We start from the raw sequence: 24941 nt of genomic DNA on the forward strand, positions 1-24941 counted from the left end.
TCTTTAAAAACTGTAACAGTAATAATTGTAGTAATATTACTAGTGGTACTAATAATAGTTACAGTAATAATAGTAATAGTATTAATAGTATAATAATATTTCTATGGGCCTGTCAGTAAGGAACAACATTTAGGTCATTCACTGCCAGTGTGTAACTGCTAGGACCAAAGCCAATGTGAAGTGAAGAATGATGACAAGTGATCTGGAAAAGAAACTTTGTGTAGGATTCCTTTATGGCTGCAGATAGGACATGAGAAGAAATATAAAAGACAAGGTTATATAAAGGGGAGGAATACCTCCTTCAACTGAGTAAAAGTGGGTCACTCCAAAAGTCTTTTCATGTTTCATGAAACTTTCACACTGACACATATCAGAAGCATGCACCGTTATTTTGTACAACTTATACGGCTGAAAATTGTCTGGAAAACAAAGAAACATCAGTTTTCACTGGAAGGTTAGAAATGATAAAGAAGTGGAGGAGAGACAACATTATAACTTTTGTGTGTGGTTCTACTTCCTGAGATTCAAAGCACAGTATGATTTTTCACAGAGTGTGTATGCATCTTTCTTCACTGTCTCTAGATGCTTAATACAAACTATTTCAAAAGAAGAACAAGACACAACGCAGGTTTGCTTTTGGAAGATGACAGATCTCCTTGTAACCTTTCTCTGGAAGGCTTTTTCTGCTGAAGAAGTAAGAACCAAAATGGCTACAGATATTTTAGTTTAAGGACAGTTATTTCCCCCTTAGCTGGCATGTCTAAAAACAAGCAAAAAAACTTTGAAGTAACGTGGCAGTGCAGGTTCACAAAATGACCAAAGGAAACAGTGCATTCACTTGTATAACTCTGAAGCTAGGTGTTCTCTGATGCACATAAAAGCCAAGAAATTTTCAATGACTATTCTGTAAAGTCATCTCTGGCTGCAGCTATTCTGTAAAGCCATCCCTCGCTGCAGCTCATCATACCTAGCTTGGTAAGAGGAATGAGTTGAGGATTTAGGATTTGTCAAGGACAGCCACTAGGATTTAAAATAAAAAGTATCTATGGGTGACTGTAACAGAGCAGTTTATATTTAAAACTAGGTTTACCTAAGGACAAGATAAATTGTTTCTTTGTTTGTTTTTTAAAGCCAGTAATGTATAAGTCTGTCTGGAATGTGAGCAAGGAGAGACATCATATCAGCAACAGCAGCTTAGCTGCCTTTCTTGACCACTTATGACTAGAAGAATCCCACTGAAAACTCTGCTTTTTGTCTGTCTTTGTGTTGCTAATAATTAGATGATGTGCTAGACAAAAATAAGAGTTGTTCTTCTCTCAATCTTCAATTTGCTCCTAAACATGATGAAAATCTTCTCTTCCCCAACCCCAAAGAGCCAATAAATGAATTAATGCCTCTGTAAGCAGATGCAGCAGTTTCTGTTACCTAGTGTGAAATTTCCAGTAGCTGTAGTTACTATTTTCATGTGCATATCTTCTTCACCAGTGCCCCAGTCCACCACAAAACATTTTGGTTTGTAGTCTGGAGTCCAAGTGACGACTGCATTAGTTCCCTGGTGTTTAACATGGATTTGGCCAGGCAAGTCTGGAACAAATACACTGTTAGAGACTGATGGACAGGAAAGCAGTTTTCTCTTCCTTTCTGTCTTTTGCTATTTTTTTATGATGACTTGTTAAGTAGTTATCATGCTGGTGACTAGTATATAGCAAGGTTTACACTGGCATGTCTGTAAAGGAAACTTAGCATCTAGGACGTTGCAGTGGTCTCTGGGAACTCCAGTGTTAGCTGTTGTTTGTGACCTTTAGCTTCTGGCAGCCAGAAAAGGGCAAATGGTTGTTCCAAGCCCCAAAAATGTGAAGCCTGACATTGCTAAATAATTTGCTGTGTGCTGCTGTTATCTGCTATACGTGAAGTAACTGTGAGATAACTGACCTGGCGGAGAAGGGGATAATTATGTGTTATAGCTATATAATTTCAAATTCCACATACTTCACATTTTCTGCAAGGATCTTAAATATTTTGACACTTTAAAAGACAGAATATCAAACTAGGAAAGACCTTCTGACAAACTAAGAGTGGAGAAGAGCAATCTGTTATTTTATGGTAAGAAGTGGAACTTGTGGCAGCCAGACAAAATTCTCCATTTAATCTCCTGCCTGGAAACTAATAAAATAAAATTACAGAAAATGGCTGTGCTAGCTGAGGAAGAGCTGTGCATGCTGAGTCGGAATTTATCTTGGAAACACACTTAATGCAAGTATTGTCCCAGTAATTTGTGATAGATATAGTAGTAGGTCTCTTAAACAGTTACTTAGTTCAGAACCCTTAGCTTTGCACATAATTCTGTGAATTTTGTTTAAACAGCTATCTGCTTAACTTGGAGTACCTTCTGAAAGCCCTTTTGATAGTTAGATGGAACACGTAGGTATCTGGCTAGCTGGAGAAAACAAGAAGCCTTAACTTCTTTGTAAATCCTTTCTTAAGAAACAATACTGACTCTCCCTGTGCAAAATTATCAGCCTAATCAATATTCAAGGAGAATGCTTGACCCTATTCCAAATATTATCAGAAGGTGGCATAGGGGTTGCTCATAAAACTTCTCCACTGGTCTAATGAATGAATGATAAGGTAAGTACCTGTTGCAGAGAAGTCTGGGACACTGTAGATGGCTTGTGGAGATTCTCCTGCTTTATTAAAGGCAGAAATACTAATTCTATAATAAGCCATGGAGACAGTTAGAAGAACTTCTCTGTCACTTAGAGCGATGCGATTTGGTGAATCCCTGCAACTGTTGGGTGTTCTTTCCATGTCAATGTAATATCCAAGGATGTTCTCACTTTCTGTTGCCTAGAAAAAAAGATTGTTATTCTATAAATCTCATGATGTCCTGTGCAGGACATAATTAACAGGAATTACATGGTACAAACAAAATATCACCTTTAGTGATGAGGTTGAAATCATACTGCTTTAATTAGGTTATTAGGAATCAATGAAATGAAGAATTTCCTTAAAATTAAGAGCCTGCTTAAACTGAGAGGATTTAAGCATGGGATTATGTGTTTTGCTTAATTGAGATCTCAGTTATATGTATCCAATTAGTAATAACAGCCATTGAAGCATCTGTAAAGTTCTCTACATTTCACTGGAACATACCCCTCATAATTAGGAACTTCAAAGTTAATGAGAGGTGTTTAATTGCAATTTATGCCTCTGGGAATCTTCGTCTACTAGGCTCTGTTAGGCATCTTGTCTCTTTGAGAATAAATCCAACGGAGAGCCACGACGATGATGAGGGGACTTGAGCATCTCCCTTATGAAGAAAGACTGGGATCCCTGGGGCTGTTTAGTCTTGAGAAGAGAAGATTGAGAGGGGATCTCATGAATGTGTATAAATATCTGAGGGGTGGGTGTCACGTGGAGGGGGCCAGGCTCTTTTTGGTGGCACACAGTGATAAGACAAGGAACAATGAGTTCAAACTAGAACATAGAAGATTTCACCTCAACATGAGGAGAAACTTCTTTACAGGGAGGGTGACAGAGCACTGGAACAGGCTGCCCAGGGGGGTTGTGGAGTCTCCTTCTCTGTCAACTTTCAAAACCCACCTGGATGCATTCCTCTGCAGACTACCCTAAGTGATCCTGCTTTGGCAGGGGGGTTGGACCCAATGATCTCTTGAGGTCCCTTCCAACCTCTAATATACTGTGATACTACATGTTGCATATCTATTGATAGACATTTTGCGTGGGCATGGTTCATTTCTTATTTCACTTCACGACAGATTGGAAAATGAGTGCAAAGAAATGGAAATTCTTGTAGTCTAGGTAGAAATCAAACTCAATGCATGAAGGCCTGTGAATTCTGAAAGGATTACTTCTTATATCAAGCTTCACTATTATTTCTTAGCAGAAAATTAGCAGTGTGAAGACACCACAAAGCTGGAAGATAGAGTTATCTAAATTAAGTAATTGGATACTTTTGGAGTAACATAGGATGACAGTAAATTAAAAAGCAGAGACATGTTGAGAGGGATTTGTGTTAAAGCTGGAACCTCTTAAAATAGAAACAGCTATTTTTCCCAAGATAGGGAGGGAAGAATTGTTGCCATTATCTGAAGCTCTTGTAAAGCTGCTGAGGGAAAAGTGCTATGGTTCTTTCAACAGGCTTTGAAACTGGGACAGATTTCTGTGTAGGACGAGTAATTCCTAGAATACAGGAAAAATGAGGTCTACTATAGAAGAACTAGTAGAATTTAGCTTTCTTATCTTAGCAAAATGAGACTGGAAAAGGCTAGCACTGCTTTCCTTTGTGTGGAGGTCCTCTATTATTTGCATCCATGAAAGCAGTAGACGTTGCCTCATTTGGGGATTTGGAGCTGAAGCCACTGATCTTGTGCCTGTTGATCCAAACTGAGTAGACGTTACTCATGGAGCATTAGCAAAAGCAGAGGAGCTTTGGCTAGCCTCTAACAGTTTTGAGCTGTTTTGTTTCAGAGCAGATTAAACAAGTAAGGTAGCAGAGCCAAAGTTTTTTTTTCCCTACTTTTAACATAATTACTGAATAGATGTCTTCCCTCTGCCCCTTTGATGCTTGTTGCTGCCAACCAGACTTGACCCTTATTTTTTATAATAGACTTGTGCGTTATCCTGAATATAGGTCCCAGCCCTGACACTATATTTAATTTTTTTATTAGAGCATTTAGATGGAGAATAATTTACTCTCTTAACTTAACATGTAAATTGGCATGTATGTTCTATTGCTTTATCACAAAGGGAATCATTTATTATGCAGCTTTGCTGCCTTGTCAGGAGGTAAGGGTAAAAGGGGATCTCTCATTCTTATTAGGAGATGATACTTGCCCTGTCTTTCCTTCCTCTTAACAAAAATGTATGGGTTAATCACAAAACTTTCCATACCACCTGATACTTCAAAATTCTGTCAGTCTCTGTCCTTTCTGCCACAGACATCCCTTGTGGCAAACTTCTTGAAGTTTGTAGATGCTTTTTCTCTCAGAAACCAGACAGAATTAATTTGTTTCCAAGTGAGACCCCTGGTAACTCCTTACTCATTGGAATTGCCTCAGGGCCACTCATCTATACACTGAAGACTGTCAGTTCTCTATTTCTCACCCAAAAAATGTAAACTGTTAAGACTGACTGACCTGCTGTAGTCAGCTGATAATGACTCCTGCTGCAGAAAGGGGATACCTCTGTGGCAGAGGTTTGAAATTTAAATGTCATTGAGAAGCCCATAGATAGATCCTGTTCCTGCTAGACAAAGGCTATTTTTCCATCCTGATTATAATGTATTTGCCCTTCTGAATAAGTAAATTTTGTAGATTTACCAAGCTTTTCTAAAAGGTTTTGGTCTCAAGAATAGGAATGTTCCTTAGGAACATGTGAAACACAAGGTATGTCACTAAAGACTTACGAGGATCTTTCAAGGAATGTTTAATTCTAACAGACAAACTTATTGCACACCAATTTTTAATGCAAGTTGGAAAGAGTCTTTATTCTAATCAACCATTTTGAGCCCAGGGATTGCTGTGTTAATAATTTTTAAAGTTTATAAATTGGCATAGTTTTTCCCTGCTCCTTTATCACCTAAAACACCATCACAAAAATGCAGTGAGTCCTGAAGCAGAATGCAATATTCAAGGCCTTCTGCTTGTACAGTGTATTCTCAATACAAGGAGTAAATATTTTTTTTTTCCTATAAAGTAATAAATAAATAGTATGGACATAATAGAAGGCACCCAGACTCAAAGGAAACATTACCTCCCACTTCAGAAGAACACGTCTTCTGCCTGGAGAGATTTCTGTAGTTGCACTGTATGATATTGTTGGCTTCTTTGTGAGCTCTGGTAAACATGGAAAAAGATGGAGACACAAGTTCATATGAATCCATTTGATTTTCATGTTTTCAACAGTATCTGACACTGCTATTTCATATGATACAAGATTTGAAAAGGCTTTCACATTCATGCTTGTTCCCAGTAGGACACAACAACATTTTACTTACTGTGAGGGACCAAAATCTCTTTACTCCAAACACAAACACAGTCCAGACCATCCTTGGCTATGCATCTGAGCTGGACAATGTATGAAGACATAGGATTTACATTTGAAATAGTGACATTCACAGCATTGGTTTCTACAGGCACCTGGGGAAAAAAAAAAAAAGATGTTTCATTTATATGGCATCAATGAAATACATTACATTAACTGTTTTTCCAGCAAAGGACCAGTCTTCTGACTGCATCTGGAAATAGGGTTTCCTGTCATTAAAGAGGAATTACTACACATTTTAGCCAATGTCTTTTTGTTTGTTCAAGGCAATGCTCTCTTTTTCATGAACATGTGTTCATCATGAATTCATGATTCATTCAGCTGAGTAAGTAAGTTTAGGTTGAAACATTGCTTTTTAAATCAACTAGGCACTATATATACTGAAAAAAAATTATGTGATTCTGAGGCTTCTTGTCATTCTGAAGAACAACATGTCAAGATCAAAAATAAATACTGAAGAAAATAATAAATCTCTTATTTCCACAGTCACAATATGTGTAAATAGAGCTGGGAGACTGATGTGATAGGGAGTGTGGATGGGACTTGGTGATCTCCAGAGGTCCTTTCCAACTCCTAACATCCTTTGATCCTCAGAAGTCCATTGGTGGTGGTTATTGATGCACAGTATTCTGCATTAAAAGGACCTCTGGGCTGATAGGTTCTACGTGTTAGATGTTTTTGGTAGAAGGGCAGATTGAAATATTTGTTTTAGCATTCATCTGTTGTGAAGTTTTCTTAATTATATATATATGTGGTGGGTCCTTCACCTGGGTCACAGATTGTGCCTCCTGCAGTGCTACAGGCTCAGGGAAGAGTGGCTGGAAAATTGCCCAGCAGGAAAGGACCTGGGAGTGCTGGTTGACAGCCAGCTGAACATGAGCCAGCAGTGTGCCCAGATGGCCAAGAAAGCCAATAGCATCCTGGTCTGTATCAGGAATAGTGTGGCCAGCAGGAGTAGGGAAGTGATTGTGCCTCTGTGCTTGGTGAGGCTGCACCTTGAATACCATGTTCAGTTTTGGGCCCCTCACTATGATAAGGACATTGAGGTGCTGCAGCATATTCAGAAAAGGGCAACAGCTGCTGAAGGGCCTGGAAAACAGGTCTCAAGAGGAGCTGGTGAGGTAACTATGGTTGTATACTCTGAAGAAGAGGAGGCTGAGAGGAGATCTTACAGTTCTCTACAACTCCCTGAAAGGAAGTTGTAATGAGATGTTGATTGGCCTCATCTCCCTAGTATCAAGTGTTGGAATAAGAGGAAATGGTCTCAAGTTGCATAGTGGGGGATTTAGATTGAGTATTAGGAAGAATTTCTTTGTGGAAAGAGTGGTCAGGAAAGAGTGGCATTGGAATAGGTTGTCCAGGGAGGTGGTGGTGTCACAGTTCCTGGGGGTGTTCAAAAACATGTAGACATGGCATTTGGGGATATGGTTTAATGGCCATGGTGGTGTTAGGTTGATGGTTGGACTCAATGATCTTAGGGGTCTTTTCAATCCATCCTGTGATTCTATGATAGATAGTTCCTAGAGAAAAAAATCCAAAAGAAACCCAAACAAAACCAGCAACCGCCCCACCCAAATCCCCCATAGCTAAGTGACTAGCTCTTTTCTTTGGTTTTCTGCAGTGTCGTCTTTTTAAATTAAAGTTAATCCATCAGCTTTGATAGTTTTTCTAGTATAACTAGCTTGGTCACCAAAATCCCCACCTAACCCAAATACGTAATATTACAAAAAGACTCCAAATCCCCTTACAGAAAAAGAGGGGTGTGAAGTGGATTGAAGACTCAAGTGTTAAATTACACTACATGTACATTTTTCTTGCTCTTAATAAACACTCTTTGTCAGTACACATCCTCTCTGCTTCAATGCTCACAGTCTCTTTTCCTTCCAGTGCAAATGCAACCTGCATTCATGTTATAATGCAACCTAAGTCCACATGATCAGCTGGACATGGGAGATAATGAATACACATAGCCTGTAGTATTTCAAGTATTTGATAATTATTGGCTGTCTCTACCAGCCCTTTACACTCCTAACCTCCCCTGTCACCAGAACCTGCAGGACATGCATTGTTACTGCTCTTTATCTCTGTTCTTCCACATGTTGTATACTAGACTATCTGCACATCATTATCTATCTACAGCTGGAGCATGCTTTAGTATCTGGCTGTCACAGAATGGTCTAGGAATGGTCTAGGCCAATGGACAAGGGGATCTCAGCAAGACTGGCACTTTCTTTACACTGAACTGAAAACTTCCTTACATGAGCTTCTTGGAATACTTCTGCTGAAGTGGCCAAAACAAATGTAAAGCCCACTATAAAAAAAATACTAGAGGTCTTCTGATACAAAGGGAACAATAATGCTGTGTCCAGCAGGAGTAGGCAGGTGATTGTCCCCTTGTACTCAGCTCTGGGGAGGCCACAGCTTGAGTATTGTGTCCAGTTTTGGGCACTCAGTATAGGAGAGGTGGAAGCGCTGGAGCAAGTGCAGAGGAGGGCAACAAAGCTGGGGAAGGGCCTAGAGAATAAATCTTATGAAGAATGAAAGAACTGGGGCTGTTTAGTTTGGAAAAGAGTAGGCTAAGGGGAGAGCTCATTGCTCTCCCCAACTACCTGAAAGGCTGAGCTATTCAATAATATTTTGCCTCAGTCTTCAGTGGCAACCTTGCTCTTCACCTCTACCATATTGATGGACTGGGGGGGGTAAAGTCTCTCCAACTGTAAAGGAAGCTTAAGCTTGGGACCACTTGAGGAACCTGAACATACATAAATCTGTGGGACCTGACGAGATGCATCCCAGAGTCCTGAAGGTATTGGCTGATGTCACTGTAAGGCCACTCTCCATGACATTTGAAAAGTCCTGGCTGTCACGTGAAGTCCTTGGAAGAAGGGAAATATTGTGCCCATCTTTAAGAAGGGTAAAAAAGAGGACTCTGGAAATTACTGACCTGTCAGTCTCACGTCTGTGCCCAGGAAGGTCATGGAACAGATCCTCTTAAAAGTTACACTAAAGCACGTGGGGGTCAGGGAGGTCACTAGTGATGTCCCTCAGGGGTCCATATTGGACCAGTGCTGTTTGGTATCTTCATCAATGATACAGACTGAGTGCATCCTCAGCAAGTTTATGGATGATACCAAATAGAGTGGTGTGGTTGACAAGACTTAAGGATGGGATGCCATCCAGTGCTAGGTTAAGCCCATCCCAGGAAGGGTGGGCTGAAAAGAACCTACCCTCAGATGGGCAAAGAAACCTGAGCCAGGTGGACAGAGAGATCTGGCCCCTTCCCAGGAGGAGGGGTCCCCAGGTCAAAGTTTATTTCACTCCCACTTCCTCTACACAACCCTATTTAAGGTGATTTCCTGCCGTGTTCTCTGTCTCCTATCCTTGGCACTCTGACACTCTGCTGCTGCTGCGACCTGTTAACCACGTGGTCGGGCTTGTTCCACACTGTTCCAGAGTCCTAAGGGAACTGCACCTAAAGAGAATCCATCTTACATCCAGAGCATCCTTTGCCAGCTGCATCTGGTTCTGTATATGTTTTTATTTATCCCTTTCCCTTATACTTTTGTAACCTTCCTTTTACTCAAATGCCTTATATCTTTTGTTAAACTTACCCTTTTTAATTCCAAATCAATTCAGGACTGTTCTTTTGTAGTTTTATCTCTCTCTCCTCCTCCTCCTGCCTAATTTGCTTAGGAATTTGCTGGGAAAAGGGGAGAGGGGAGGCAACCTAAACCTGTTCCATTGAGCTTTTTGTCTCTGGGAAAAGCTTAAACCACAACATGTCCAGAGAGACCAGACAGGCTGGAGAAATGGGCTCAGGAGAACCTCATGAGGATCAATAAGGTCAAGTGAAAGGTCCTGCACCTATTGTTTGGTACCAATACAGGCTGGGGGATGATGAGATTGAAAGCAGCCCTGCAGAGAAGCATTTTGGGGTACTGGTGGAGGAGAAGCTGGACGTGAACCAATAATGTGCACTTGCAGCCCATAAGGCAAACCATATCTTGGGCTGTGTAGCCAGCAGGTCAAGCGAGGTGATTTTGACACTGCTGTGCTAAGGGAGACCTCACCTTGAGTACTGTGTCCAGCTCTGGAGTTTTCAACACAGGAAGGATGTGGGAGGAAGACCACAAAAATGATCACAGTGCTGGACCACCTCTCCTACAAAGACAGGCTCAAAGAATTGGGGTTGTTCAGCCTGGAGAGCAGAAGGCTCCAGGGAGACTTTATAGCAGCATTTCAATATCTGAAGGCGACCTACAGGAAGGCTGGGAAGAGACTGTTTAGAAGGGCTTGTAGTGATAGGATGAGGGACAATGGTTCAAAACTGAAGCTGGCTAGCTTTAGGTTGGACATTAGGAGGAAGTTCTTGACAATGAGGGTAGTAAAATACTGGAACACATTACTCAGAGGTGTGGTAGAGGTCAAATCCCTGGAGACATTCTTAGTCAAACTTGGTGGGGTCCCTGAGCAACCTGATCTAATTCGATCACAGAACCACAGAATTATTGAGGGTGGAATAGACCTCTGAGGTCATCAAGTCCAGCCTATGAGCTAACACCATCACATTGACTAGACCATGTCACTAAGTGCCACATCCAATCTTTCCTTAAACACCTTCAACAACAGTGACTCCACCACCTTCCTGGGCAGTCCATTCCAGTGTCTAATTACCCTTTCCAGGGGGAAGTGCTTCCTAACATCTAACCTAAACCAGCCCTGGTGCAGCTTCAGGCCGTACCCTCTCATTGTGTCACAAGTTGCCTGGGAGAAGAGCCTGACCCCCCCACCTGACTACAACTTCCCTTCAGGTAGTTGTAGAGTGTGATACGGTGCCCCCCGAGTCTCCTCTTCTCCAGGCTAAACAACCCCAGCTCCCTCAGCTTCTCCTCACAAGACTCCAGTCCCTTGTTGCTCACTGCAGGGGGGTTGGACAAAGTGACCTTCAGGTGTGCCTTCCAACCTGATGTATGCTATGATTCTTTAGCAGCCTGTTGATGTCCTGCTATGTGTGTTCTGTACTGCTGAGCTAATAGTAAGCCACTTCATGTTCTCAAGTGACTGACATTTAGAGTACTTACCACTGTCCACTGAGTAGACTCTGTGAGTGCCTCTCTGTATCTCAGCTCATATGGTGTAGGAGTTGCAGGCAGGTCCCACTTCACTATCAATTTGGTTTTGATCTGATGAGCATTTATGTTAGATGGTGTCAAGCATTTTCCTAAAATGGGAAAAATGCAGCTGTTATAAGTGCAAAAGAAGCAGAAAAGCTTTGGTAATTGTGTCAAGTGTATCTTATATAAAATTAAATACATTAATATTTGGCACTGACCACTATAAGACTTAAAAAGTCTAGAAATAATTATTAAACTTTGATGATATCAACAATATAGAGTTGTTCCTCTTGCCTTTCTTTTGAAAACGCATTTACTGATTTCAGGAAGGCCTTTTTTGTAAGCAAGCGCTATTCTGAGTGAGTCTGACAGGCAAAATCAAAATGCCAAGAGTACCTATAATTGTGAATTGCATACCAAATTTCCAGAACATCTTCCATTTTCAGTAACTGTGTTTAGCTGTTTAACTGGAAGTGCAAATACATTTTTGTCTTTCTCTCCAAAAGAGATCATAGTGATGCAGATTGTACTGGGGTACCTCACAGTGGGACAAGCACTGTGTATTTCTGGACCACGATTCCTCTGAGAAGGTGAAGTTTTGGGAAGCTCTTAAAGTTATCTCAGTAGTCGGATACTGTAGGGAATCCTTAAAGAAACATCTAAAGGGTATAGGTAACAGGATTTCTTTTTTCATAACTCCCTGGCAGCACTGTGCAGTGGGTAAGTAGTCTTTGAAAAGAGTTCAACTTTAAAAATGTTTCTCAGAATGTTAATGCTCTATAATGAGGATTCCTTAAGTGCAGGTACTGAGTCAATTTGCTCTTTGAAAACTAATAAAGAAGCTCAGAAAACTGTCAAAGAGGACACAGGAAGCAAGGCAAGTACTGCACACAAATATCACTATCTGTTTTTCTGGTTAAGACTATTTTATAGCCTAGCAAATGATTTAAAGTAAAATCCTCTCATAAAAGCTGATAGACTTCTGCTATTTACTGCAGTAAAGATTTAATCCAAGAAAGTCAAACTGCTAAGCTGCAGCTTAGCTCTCTGAATTGGTGAAAATAACAAGCATATTCCAAGAGCTGCAATTTTGGAAGCAACCTTTAAGAAAACATTGACTTTTAGCTGGGCACTGCAGTAACACAACTTGTGAAGACACTGTACCTGCTGTGCTCAGTGTAAGTGAGATGTTCTTTCCTTTCACACAGCTGTCATGGACATAATTAACTGCTATCCAAACAAATGCAGATCGGTTCATGAAGAGATTCTTTCGTTGTATTGTGATAGAAGATGATGATGTGTTTCGTTTTAAAAGTTTTGGTATTCTCTCCCTTTGGAATAAGGAAGGAGAATGAAAAACAAACAGTTTATCAGATGATAATTACTCTTTCCTCCCCTTGGCCCAGAAAGCATAATTATAACAACTGAGAGTGTTCCAGGTACCTATATACAAAATTCAGCATCTAGAAATCCCAAAGGTGAGGTTTGAGTGGCTTGAAACTGCAAGTCTAATCCCAGTACCCTAGTAATTAGCAAATTGAAACATGCAAATCCTTGCTCCATGGTGGAAAAATGTAAAATTCCTTAAAATCATAAGGCACAGTGTGATTCTTTTGTACTTACAGTGGGATATAAAGAACACTTAGAAGGTATAAAATTAGGTTAGAAAATACTTCATAAAGTCTGTTTGTTACCTACCATAGGGGCACCCAAATTCCTTTTGAATAGCAAGATTTCCAACTTTTGTGAATCTGAATTGCCACAAAGGTGTGAAAAACCCCTTATAGGTTATATGCCTGTCTTTTGTTCCTGCAAAGGATCAATGTTTACAGAGATATTGTGATGGAGAGGTTATTAATTTATGACTTTTAAAATATGAATTATGAAAAATAGTTTTATTTAAATATTTGAAATTATTGATAACCAATTAATCACTATTTTATATATAGATTCTAGTGCACAGTTGTGAAAATACATCCCATAACTGGTTTAGTATGTACAATTTGACCCAATTACAGTATTTACAGAATTAATTTCTAATTAAGGGAATGAAGGGTGCAGTTCTGCAGCTTGTCCACTAGATGGCAACTCAACAAGATGCTTGGCAGCTGTAGCTATATACAGAGAAAGATTTACAAAGTGTTTCAGAGGCAATTCCAGCTAGAATGGTATGTGGCTAGGCAAGGGTGCTTTGAACTGAAAGTTGGCAAGTGCTGCACATGTGAAAAGGTACACTGTGTCTTTGTAGTGAAGTAAGTTGCTGGGTTACGTTGGCTGCTCGCTGTGTCTGCCTGGGGCTGGCCCGGGGCTGGCCCAGGGCTTGTCCGTTCCAGGCGGGGGAAGGCTCCTGGGGCTGAGGCTGTGGCTGAGTCACTGGTGGGCCATGGGGAGGTGCTTCCCTCTGGATGGTGGCTTTCTTTCTCCTCCTGACTCTGGGGAAGGGGTAAGGCTTTCCGCCGATCAGCAGCTTCCCTTGGCAGGGTGGTTCCACAGTGCAACTGTGGCAGCGGGGGGCTGGCAGGGCCAGTGCGTCTTCTGGAAAGGGTTGGCCTGGCAGGGCCAGTCCTGGGGGAGCGGTCCCGCAAAGTGGAGCCGGGTCTTTTAGGGTTGGCCCTTGCAGGGTTGGCCCACACTGCGAGGCAGGGTGACGGATTTCAGGGAAGGGGTATGGCTATGTGGAGTGGCGGTTCCCCTCGGCTCCAAGTGGAGCTGGCAATGCCGATTCTTCTTGGCAACTGCTTCCCTGTTTAAGGTTTAGATGCAGTCCTTGGCTCGGCTCAGAGAAGCAGACAAGACTCTTGGGAAGTCCTGACTTTATGTTGCCCTGACAGCACAGGGCTCTGGATTGGCGAAGTGGGCGGCTCTGCTTGTCTCCTGTGAACAACGGGGTCACGCAAGGTGGCTGAGCGTGGTTCCTGCTTATGTGAGCCAGTATACATGAGGTTGTGGCTGCTCGGTCTGCTGGTTATAGCTATAGCAGATGATGGACTGCTGGGCTTGGGCTAGTCCCTCCCCCTCTGGGCTAAGGCTTACCCTGGGGAGTCCACTCCTTGTTAAGACACGGCGGGCTCTTCATCCGATCCGGTACGACTGGGCTTTCGATGTCGGCTTTTGTAACTTCAGTGAAGGGATCTCCTTTGCAGATTCCTCAGGCAAACTGAAGCATGGCAGCCTTCCCGGGGTGCTGGCTTCTTCTCCATTTTGCAGAGGTTGCTAGTATGCATGCACGTGGGAGTGAGAAGACTTACAGGCAATGGCTTAAGGGCTGCGAGCTTACAAGACTTGAGCAAAGCGAGAACAAAAGGGGAGAGCTTTAGCCTATAGAAAGCATGAAGCTAGAATTATGCCCTTAAATGGAAGAAGCATGAGCATGCCATGTGATGGGTGCATGTAGTTTTTTACCCCTTAGAAGACAGGTTGGTGCTTGGGCCTTTGTCCCCCACTCTGGAAAGAAGGGTGGAAGAGGGGAACTTGCCAAAACATGTTGGGGCATAATTCTGGGCACAGGGCGCCTTCACCACAGATGCTTAATTGCCACCTCAGCTCTCAGCCCTGTAGGTTGTCCTGATCTACCTAATGCACACAGGACAGAAAGTCCAGGAGGTTTAAGGCTTTACAAAGGAGGTTGTTCATGTTCTGTATGAACCACCTCTTCTCTCTCTTATTTACTCCTTGCCACACAGAAGACAAATTTTTATATACATATATTTTTTTCTTCAATATTAAAGCTGTGCCAGTTCAATGCTCCTAAAGAAATGTGCTGCAGTACTGATTGCCTACCTACATATTTCAAATATTAAATGTGCCAATCATGATACAATGTTTAACTAATTGAACAAAACCACTTGAAGGTTCCCCTGCCTTCTATTTCAGACTGGTTGTGAATCAGCCATTAGAATTTTATAGGGTGATTTCCAATGCTTGGTTGGAACTTCTCTGTGGGAGTGTTTTTATTTAATCTGTTTCTTCTTGACAATGAAATCATAAGGAGCAAGGACAAGGAATAATGTCAGTGTCAAATTGATGCTACTTCCAGAAATGGGTGATGTGCTCCTCAAGACAAGTCAAAGCCCTTTCAACATTTTTGTTTTCTTTTTAACCCAATAAAAAACGAGAAAGGAAGTTGTTGTGTTGTTTTTAAGACCACTGGGTTGAAATCTAGGAGACTGTTATTCAAGTCCTGCCTCTGGCTTGGGACAACCATCACTTCTGCAAGGCAATTGCCTTCCTCTTCCACCAACCACCTCCTCTTTCACACTTCCTTTTTTTTTTTTTTTCCTGATTTCGTTATTCGTAACACTAACCCTGCATCCTAGGAGCAATGCAGTCTGATTTTGGCTGAGGACTCTAATTGCCACTAGCTTACAAATACTTCAGCTGGTAGTGTCTCTAGAGAAGCAGAACTATCACAGATGCTTCTGTTCCAAGAAATGTGGGCTCCTGGAAGAGAGGCAAGACAGTAAAAGCAGCAGTGTTTGGTGTTTATTTCAAGCTAGCACCTGATGCTGCCTCCAGTGGGAAAATACTGAGTGAGATGGGGAGAAGTGACCTCAGCCCTGAAGTGGTTACTTTGTTCCTCTGCAATGTGCAGAAGATCACCCTGGGGAATATCCCAGCAGAGTGGTATGGATATAAGAAGTCACTCCTAACCACAGCTCTTCCTTTTTTTTTTTTTTTTTTTTTTTTTTTAATGCAGTATGGTAGGTTGTGTGGCAAAATAATCAGCAACAAGTATCAGAATTTGCCAATGGCATACAATGCTGTGCCCTTTATACCTTATCATATGGTCTCACAACAAAGATCATGCCTTCTGATCTGCCTGCTCTCTTTCTAAATATACCCTTGGTCTCATGAGAGATAGAAAATATGTAGATACAAAATATGAAAAATTTATTTTGTACAATGCAGGTACTGAGACAGAACTCTGACTTTTTTTCTTTTCTTTTTCTTTTTTTTTTTTTTAACAAACTGGATATATGCTGATTTAATCTGCCTATCTATATTTTACCTATCCTTCTTCAGTTTTGGTTTCTCAAAAAAGGTGCAACTGAAGACACACACATTTTAAGGTAATAATTTTACAATTAATCTTACAAGTTCATAATCACTAGAGCAATACTTGATACTGCTAGAAACAGGCTTGCTTTCTACTGCTACAAAAGGGGTATATAAGCTGTGCATATCCTACAACAAATGGATCCTGGACACTCTCTGAGCTATCTGCAAGTCTCATCACACATTCTTTGGGGGTCCATGACATTAATATGCCACACACAATGTATAAGAAAAGACAGTTTAGAAATGTTACTTTTGGGGGTTGTTGTTTCATGGTGGTTTGGGGCTTTGTTGTTGTTGTTTTGGGTTTTTTTAACTTTGATTTATTTTTAACTTTGAATTCATTAGCATGGAATATTCAATGCAAGTCAATAGGTGCCAATAAAAGTAATTAATTGAAGTGATCTTTAGCAACAGTGTTTCAAACAGTGTGCTGAAGGTATTGAAAGATTTATAATGACTTTTTGGACAGAATTTTCATGGCAAGGTTTTGGCAATGCAAGGGACCTACAAGGTGGCTTCTCTAAGAAGATGCCAGCAGGTGCCTGTGTCCGACAGAGCTAATGACAGCTGGCTCCAACACAGACCTCCCTGATGGCCAAGTCTGAGCCCATCAAGGGATGGCAGTAGTGTCTCTGTGATAACACACAAGTGAGGTGGGAAAAAAACTCTCTGCAATTGCAGCTGGAGAGAGAACTGAAAGAAACAACTTTGCAGACACCAAGGCCAGTGAAGGAGGAGATGATGTAGACATTACTGTGCAGCCTGTGGTGAAGACCACGGTGAGGCAGGCTGTGCCCCTGCAACCCATGCAGGTTTAATGGTAGAGCAGATATCCACTTGCAGCCTGTGAAGGACCCCATGCCAGAGCAAGTGGATGCCTGAAGGAGGCTATGACCCCATGGGAGACCACACTGGAGCAGTCTGTTCCTGAAGGTCTACACTTTATGGAAGGGACCCACAATGGAGCAGTTCATGATGAACTACTAGTAGTCTGTGGGAAGGACCCATGTTGTGGAAGTTTGTGGAGGACTGTCTGCTGTGAGTGGGACTGCATGATGGGGCAAAAGAATGTGAGGAGTACTCTCCCTGAATAGGAAGGAGCAGCAGAGACAACATATGATGTACTGCCTATTCCCCATCACCCTCTGCTACTTGGGGGTGGGGAGCAGAGAAATTGAGAATGAAGTTGAGCCCAGGAAAAGGGAAAGGGTAGGGGGAAGGTTATTTTGAGATTTCATTTTTGTTAACTTATTTTCTCATGTCAAGCCTGTGACAGTACTTGGGGAGTGATCACCCTGTCCTTACTGTGACCCATAAGCCCTTCATTATATTTTCTCAACCTTGTCCAGCTCAGGAGGATAGAGCAGCTTTGGTGGGATGAAATTACCCCCCAACATCAAATTGCCAGACCGGCTCAGTTAGAAAGCAAAATAAGCTATATTTACAAGCAAAACTGCAATCTAGAAGTGAAATGCAATGAATGTGTACAAAATATACAATATTTACAGTTTATAAACAACACAATAACCCCCTTGGACAAACCAGGGGGCTACTTATAGCTTCCCTCCCTGGTCCCTTCCTTGCTCCCTATATACAGGACAAGAGAAAGAGCAGAGAGTTGCTGTTAGTTAACCACAACAAGACTGCATTCAAAGCCAGCAGTTAGTATCTGCCAGAGCGAGGAAGCTGAAAAGAGAGTTAGTGTACAAAACTAACTTATATTAGATATCGGTCCAATGGGATTATTTAGACCTTCTCATTATTTTCCTTTTTACATCCAGTGTTGATTTATTTATATTCTACTACTTTCTGTCCAAGATCCGTGGAAAATTTTCAAGACACAGCCTAGAACTACCACAGGTGCCCCCAGGTGTGGGGGGCCCATCCAGCCTGGGTCAACACACCACACTCTTACCAAGCATTTGCCGAATCAGTGGGTATTGATGAGATGTGAAGAAAGATTTTGCATAACAGCCTGCAATATAATGGAATATCTCAGAGTAAAACTCCAGCAGCAAGGACAGCTTTTCATTTTCTGAAATTACTTTTAGACTTACCATTTTAAGAATATTGTGTAATTAATCACATTTGGAGGACTGGGTACTGGCAGCCAGGTGCAGGTTAGATCCTCACTTAACTCCTTGTAGCATACCAATTCATTGTCCCAGTCTGCAAGATGAAAACATATGGACTGGGAAAGACTCATCACAGGCAACTGTTAACTGGTGTGTGGTGACTAAGGGAAAGAAGCCCAAATACAAAACAGGCTATGTGCTTTTGTGCAGTAACACAAGAACTATCTGTGGGAGTCTGTCATGACTACTCTCAAGTAGTTTACTAATGTTTAGAACAAGGGACAAGCATTTAGAAAGATTAAACTTTACCGGTTCTAATGTTTCCAAGCATAGCCTAGTTTTGCTAAATGAAGGCAGAAACCCAGAATTCTTCCTGTGTTTCATGAGCTGATCACCAGCTGTTATGCACCTCACCACATAGTGCTGAAACTCTTAATGTTTCCCACGGCTTTGGTATGTTACTTCTTTAGAATTTTGTTTCTCTCTTGTAATAGAAGATACACAATCCTTCTTGCTGCTTGCCCCTGAAGTTTATTTATTTAGTTACTTAGTTTCAATTCTGAATGAAAGATATTTGTATTTCTGGAAGCACTACTGCATTCTTTGGCACAAAAAGTCTAGAAACAAATTGCATATGTTCAAGGAAGTACTACTAGGTTATGGCCCTCTGCTTTGAGGAAAGCTGTTGTGAAGTAACCTTAAACCAGATGACAAAATTCTTGTGAACCTCTCCTAGTCTTGCCATTGTGTTTCTGAAAGACCTCAATTGTTTGCTGAGGTTTGGACAAAGCAAACTCCGGTGAGTTACTCTGTATCTGGGGAGTAGGCCCCACCCCGGGCGAGTCACTGTGAAGAAGGAGAACAAGCAGAACAATCTACCTTGCGCAAGAAGAGGTCACTGTATGCCTGCAGCATTATAAACCTGAGTTGGAAACAGCTCCACCTGGAGCAGTTTATCAACTGTTAAACACAAATTTATGAATTTGAAAGTACAGCCCAGAACTGACTGCACACACCCTTGTGAAACATCTTAGAAATTAATACTATGCCATTAAGGTAAGGGAGGGGAAAGGAGACAGGGACTGTATTCTGGTAATTAACACCAAGGGCCAATGCGGTGCTTCCATAATTTCAAACTGGCAAGAATTTCTGTGGAGTTTCTTGCAAAGCATTACACACTGCAGCGCAGAACTAATTGTCAAAGCTAGAACTCATTGACTAAATTCCAGAATGACTTCAAAATCACCAGTCACTTCTATCTGGTGTTCAGAATAATTGCAGTATTGCTGGGGGAAAATGATATGCTGCTATATACTACCAGCTTGATAAAGATCACATTATAAAGCAGGAGAAGGATAAATGTATGTACCAAATGACCCATGCCTAATTTCTGGAAAGAAAAACATGGTGGTGTTTTTGGTTTGGGGTTTTGTTTGTTTGTTTGTTTTGTTGTCATAGTCGTTGTTGTTTTGGTTCTGTTTTGGTTTTGGTTTTGTGGGTTGTGGGGTTTTTTGTTTTGTTTTGTTCAGTTGTTTCATTTTGTTTTGCAACTGAATGTATAAATTTTTCAGCTGAAGGGAAGGAACTCATTTTTAGTCACTAGTGATTAAGCTTATTTGAGTATTTGAAAAATCTCTTATCACAAACAGTGGTGGCAAGATATTACTACTTTCCTTCTGCTTTGTGTCATACTGTCTGAACTGTTAGTTCAGAAGAATCAGCCAAAATGTTTTCAAGTACCTCCCACACTTTCAGAAAAAGACCCCAAGTTTTTTTTTTCCTCTTCAGCAAAGCATATAAAATAAGGATCTTAACAGGTACAGGATATCAAGGTCATAATGTTTCCTTATGAGTTACATATTCTTTATATCTGCTAGATTTAACAAGTGGCCAATAGGCCTATCAGTCTTGAGTAACAAAAGTTTTGCTGTTGGATAAGTAAACATGCAAACCTCTGGAGCACAAAGATCATTCCTCTTCTTTTCCTCATTTAGAGCCATTTCTTACCACAACTTTGGTTACAGAGTTTCCTCAGTATTCCTTTAATGATTCTGATGGTAGCTGTATATTTTACTGATTTGTACCAAAAAGTGTGTCAGAAGAGTATAGCTCAGACTTCAATAGCCTCACCCTGTGACACTTCTTTTCTCCTACTAAAAGAAGTGTGCTTTTCTAATAAAGAACATGTTTTTCTTCTTTCTTACTCTGAATCAACCTTTCACTTATTTGGTGTTTCTTTTCTTGAAGAAACACCTGGAAAAAATGCTTTTGGAAGTGCCATAACACTTAATGTCGATAAATTTGAAACATACTGCTCCTGAAACTGTTCAAAATAACAGTTCTGGAGAGAGTATTGAGAAGGAAACATCTTCACACTTCTAATAAATTACTACTAACTTCTTCCCTACATATTTTGTCTTAACTGAGATCCAAGTGGTAACCACAGTAGTGCAGACCTGCCTCGGCTTGCAGAACAAGCTGTTGTATTGTTCTTATGATCTGAGTCTTAAAACTCCCTCTGGTTTTCTTTGTTCTAACATGAAGATGTTAGAACAAAGAAAAAGCAGTAGATGTAATGTGTGGAAATAGTGTAGTATCTCAACTAACATGTCAATGTACCACTCCACTGCTAAAATAATGTTAATTCCTTCAGATGAATATAATGAATATTGCATTCTGTTTTTTTCACATTTCCTGTATATGTTAGTGTCCACATGCACATTCAATTTTATCTCAGTAGTTTGTTTTATTCTATGGCTTCCCCTTAAAAAACACACAGAATATTATTACTTCTTTCCAGTTTTGGAATTGTGCTACTCCTTGTACCATTACTGTGCTCCAAGAGGTATGCAAAGAAAGGAGTAAGTTTTCCTCTGGTCTAAAGACATCAAACCTCACTTTTGGCTAAAAAACCAAAACCAAACAACAAACAAACAAACAAACAAAACCCCACAAACAAACAAATGACAAAAAAACCAACCAACCCATATTTTTTTCCATTCTAGAACTTGATCGATTGCTTTTTGTGTATCTGGTATTCATTGCAATGCTGTGATGGAATTTAATCTGACTGGCTAATTATAAGGACTAGAACGTTATTCATGGCTCCCTTCAGAAAAATACAATCATTCTAATGATGTCTTATCCAGTGCCACCATGTACTCCAAAACCTGTCATCTCTGCTGTGGCTCTTAACAAACAGGATATTTCTGCCTACAATATATTCTGACTGAGACCACCAGAAGACCACCAGCTGCTGTGTAGTAACTTCTGTTGAAATGCGCTGTACTGGTCCTTCTTGCAGCAAATCACCAGTTAATCGTAAAGCATAAATAACTGTCACAACCAAACATTACAGATTCTGTAGTCTCTTGAAATATGGTGCTTTGTCTGGAGACCACACACTAGAGAGGCCTGAGAGCCTGAGGATCACCTCAAGGCTGCCATAAACTCTGGGCTGCACATGGACACACCTGTCTCTGCTGCCTAGAGTGGTTTTTCCCTTCAGAGAGCTGCAAATGTTTCCATACAGATGCAGCCTCTTCTGCCCTGGCGCTGGCTGTCAGGGCCAGCAGCTCTCACCAGCCCTGCATGAAGGGAGCTTGGCGTGGGCAGGCAGGAGCGCAGTGTGGAGGTCCGCGGCTGGGCTGGGACACCGGAGGGGACAGCGAGACAGCAGGGAGCGGGCGGAGCCGGGGCTGTGGCAGGAGAGGAGGGTGTGGGCAGGGCCGGGGAATTGGGCGTGGGCAGGCAGGTAGACATGGCCGGGCAGTGGGCACGGTTGGAGATGGGGGACAGGCGCCCCGCAGACTGATATCATGAAATGTTCAGGATTCGAAGGGGCCTTTGAAGGTCATCCAGTACAATTTCTGAAAAGCATTTTGCAGTGAAAGAGGCTGTACGAAGGCTCCTCGGGCTGAGTCTGCCCTTCCCTTAACTGAACTCAAGGAGATCTCAGGAGCAGCTTACATTAAGAAAGTGCTTCCCATTATTTGGGACAGCTATGAATTAGTAATGAGATATCAGCCCCACAGTCTGCAGAAGGTGAGATGTGCTAATGGAGCAAAGAAATGCAAGGCTAAGCTAATGAGATGGGAAAGGAGGCTGGAGACCTAAAGCAGAAAGAATGTAAAAAGAGGTGGTGGAGTGTCCATCTCTGGAGACATTCAAAACATGCCAGAACATGATCATGTGTGACCTTTTTTAGGTGAAGCTGCCTTGGCAGGGGGTTGGCTTCTATGATCTCCAGAGGCCCCTTCCAACCCTCACCATCCTGAGATTCCACTCTGTGATTCCCCTGCAATGAGGTGGAACATCTTCAACGAGATCAGGTTGCTCAGAGCCCCACTCCATGTGACTTGGGATATTTCCAGGCATGGGGCATCCACCACTTCTTAGGGCAACATGTTCCAGGGTTTTATCACAGAATCATTCAGGTTGGCAAAGACCCTCAGGATCACCAAGTCCAACCCTACTCTACAAGGTTCACCCCTAAACCATATCCCCAAGCACCACATCCAAATGACCTTCAAACACAGTCAGGAATGGCAATTCATCCACCTCCCTGGGCAGCCTATTCCAATGCCTGACCACCCTTGCCATGAGAAATCTTTTTCTAACATCTAAACCTACCTAATCACTGCTTTAGACCATTCCCCCATGTTCTCTCAGTGATTACCTGTAAGAGGAGACCAGCACCAGCCTCTCCACAACATCCTTTCAGGTAGTTGTAGAGAGCAATGAATTCTCCCCTCAGCCTCCTCTTTTCCAAATGAAACATCCCCAGCTCCTTCAGTCACTCCTCATAAGATTTATTCTCCCGGCCCTTTCCCAGCTTCGTTGCCCTCCTCTGCACTTGCTCCAGCACCTCCACTTCTCTCCTGTATTGAAGTGCCCAAAACTGGACACAATACTCGAGGTGTGGCCTCACCAGAGCTGAGTACAAGAGCACAATCACCTCCCTACTCCTGCTGGACACAGCATTTCTAATACAAGCCAGGATGCCGTTGGCTTTCTTGGCCACCTGGGCACACTGCTTGCTCATATTCAATTGCTTGTTGATTAGATCCCCCAGGTCCCTTTCTGCCAGACAGCTTTCCAGCCACACTTCCAAAGCCTGTAGCATTGCTTGGGGTTGTTCTGCCTCAGGTGCAGGACCTGGCATTTGGCCTTGTTGAAGCTCATCCTGTTGATGCTGGCCCACTGATCCAATCTATCCAAGTCCCTCTGTAGAACCTCCCTACTCTTGTGCAGATCAACACTCCCAACATAACTTGGTGTCATCTGCCAACTTACTGATGATACGCTCTACATCTTCATCAAGGTCATTAATAAAGATGTTCAACAGAATTGGTCCCAACACTGAGTCCTGAGGAAAACCACTAGTGAGTAGCCACCACCCTTACTGTAAAAATTTATTCCATATATCTGGTCTAAGTCTGCCCTAAAGCATTTCTTCAACAATAGTGTTCATCTTTGTGATTAAGTAGTTATTATGTGAGAAATATTTACTTACCTGGGAGCTGCCGGCAAGATGAAAAATCCCAGTTTATGCAGTTGCAGGAATCTGGAGAATAAAAAGAAATCATTTAAGGGGACAGCTGTAAAAGAAATGCTATTGTCAAAAATATTATTTGCTGTTGTTTTTTCTACCCACAGAACTTAAATTGGTCATGATTTTGGTCATACGGCCTTGCTGTTTAGTAGTGGTAGGAATTTTTACTGTTTATAAATAGTAATAATTATTTCAGCAAATGAAAACTCACCTGCTGCAAATAAAATTATAGCTGTGAGCAGAGAGGTCTCCATCTTCTCTGTAAAGAAGCATAGTGATTACCATCAGCATTGCACTGTCTTCAGTCTATTTTTCACATTTCCTCTTCAGATTTTTTATTCATTCCACTACCTATACTGTTACTGGCTGAACACAAGTAGTAGGTGTATTAATAACAATATTAGGGATGCCTGGAGCTCCAAGTTATTAATTATACTTAAGAAAACCTAATAACCTTTCCGAGAAACAGAAACTTTCCTGTCCAGTGCTTGTAAAAAGTCACAGTGACTTTCTTAGCAGTGTCTGCAGCAATGCAAACTGAACTAAACTTATATAGATACTTCTAACTCCTTTGAAAATCTTAGCCTGTCTGTGCGAATTAAAGATATTGATTGCAATAAAAACTGCATCAAAGTGTTTAACTTACTCTCATATGAATGCTTGAGTAGTGTAGAAATAACAGCAGGAAAGAAGACTCTACCCATCTTCACTTTCTGACTTCTTCCCCATTCAATACAATTTCACCACGTCAAAAATGCTGTATCCACAATGTTGGTACCAACACTGGGAGCCCTAATATAAGCAAAAATCAGGTATAACTGTAAACTTTACAGTTTTGTCAGAGAACATTTAAAATAATGCTGGGCACAGAAGCTAAAGCAGTAAAGGGAAATTTTCAGAAAATTTCCCTTTGGGGCTTAGATAGCTGCAATCAGAGACTCAATTCAGACCTATCTGGTGACAGACAAATTACTAACTTATCTTGATATTTCACATTGAGTATTATATAGCAAAGAAAAATAATCTCTCTTTAAAATTAACCACTTTCTTAAAGAGAAAGAGACAAGGGCATGC

At 41.5% G+C, this 24941-nt stretch overlaps 1 protein-coding gene across 1 annotated transcript in view; it reads right to left on the reverse strand.

Annotated features, from left to right (window-relative positions):
• Window positions 1-24121, reverse strand: part of LOC128979815 (interleukin-6 receptor subunit beta-like) — a 39261-nt gene extending 15140 nt beyond the window's left edge. Inside the window, exons 1-10 of the mRNA XM_054398207.1 lie at window positions 24079-24121; window positions 23829-23879; window positions 18296-18407; window positions 12345-12511; window positions 11148-11287; window positions 6020-6161; window positions 5776-5858; window positions 2637-2847; window positions 1426-1584; window positions 297-419 (exon numbers count right to left, since the gene is read on the reverse strand). Of these exons, the coding sequence (XP_054254182.1) occupies window positions 297-419; window positions 1426-1584; window positions 2637-2847; window positions 5776-5858; window positions 6020-6161; window positions 11148-11287; window positions 12345-12511; window positions 18296-18407; window positions 23829-23879; window positions 24079-24121 (1231 nt within the window). The remainder of the gene's footprint in view (window positions 1-296; window positions 420-1425; window positions 1585-2636; window positions 2848-5775; window positions 5859-6019; window positions 6162-11147; window positions 11288-12344; window positions 12512-18295; window positions 18408-23828; window positions 23880-24078) is intronic.
• Between the last annotated feature and the right edge of the window lie 820 nt (window positions 24122-24941).

Source organism: Indicator indicator, chromosome Z (genome assembly GCF_027791375.1).
Source record: "Indicator indicator isolate 239-I01 chromosome Z, UM_Iind_1.1, whole genome shotgun sequence".
NCBI lineage: Eukaryota > Metazoa > Chordata > Aves > Piciformes > Indicatoridae > Indicator > Indicator indicator.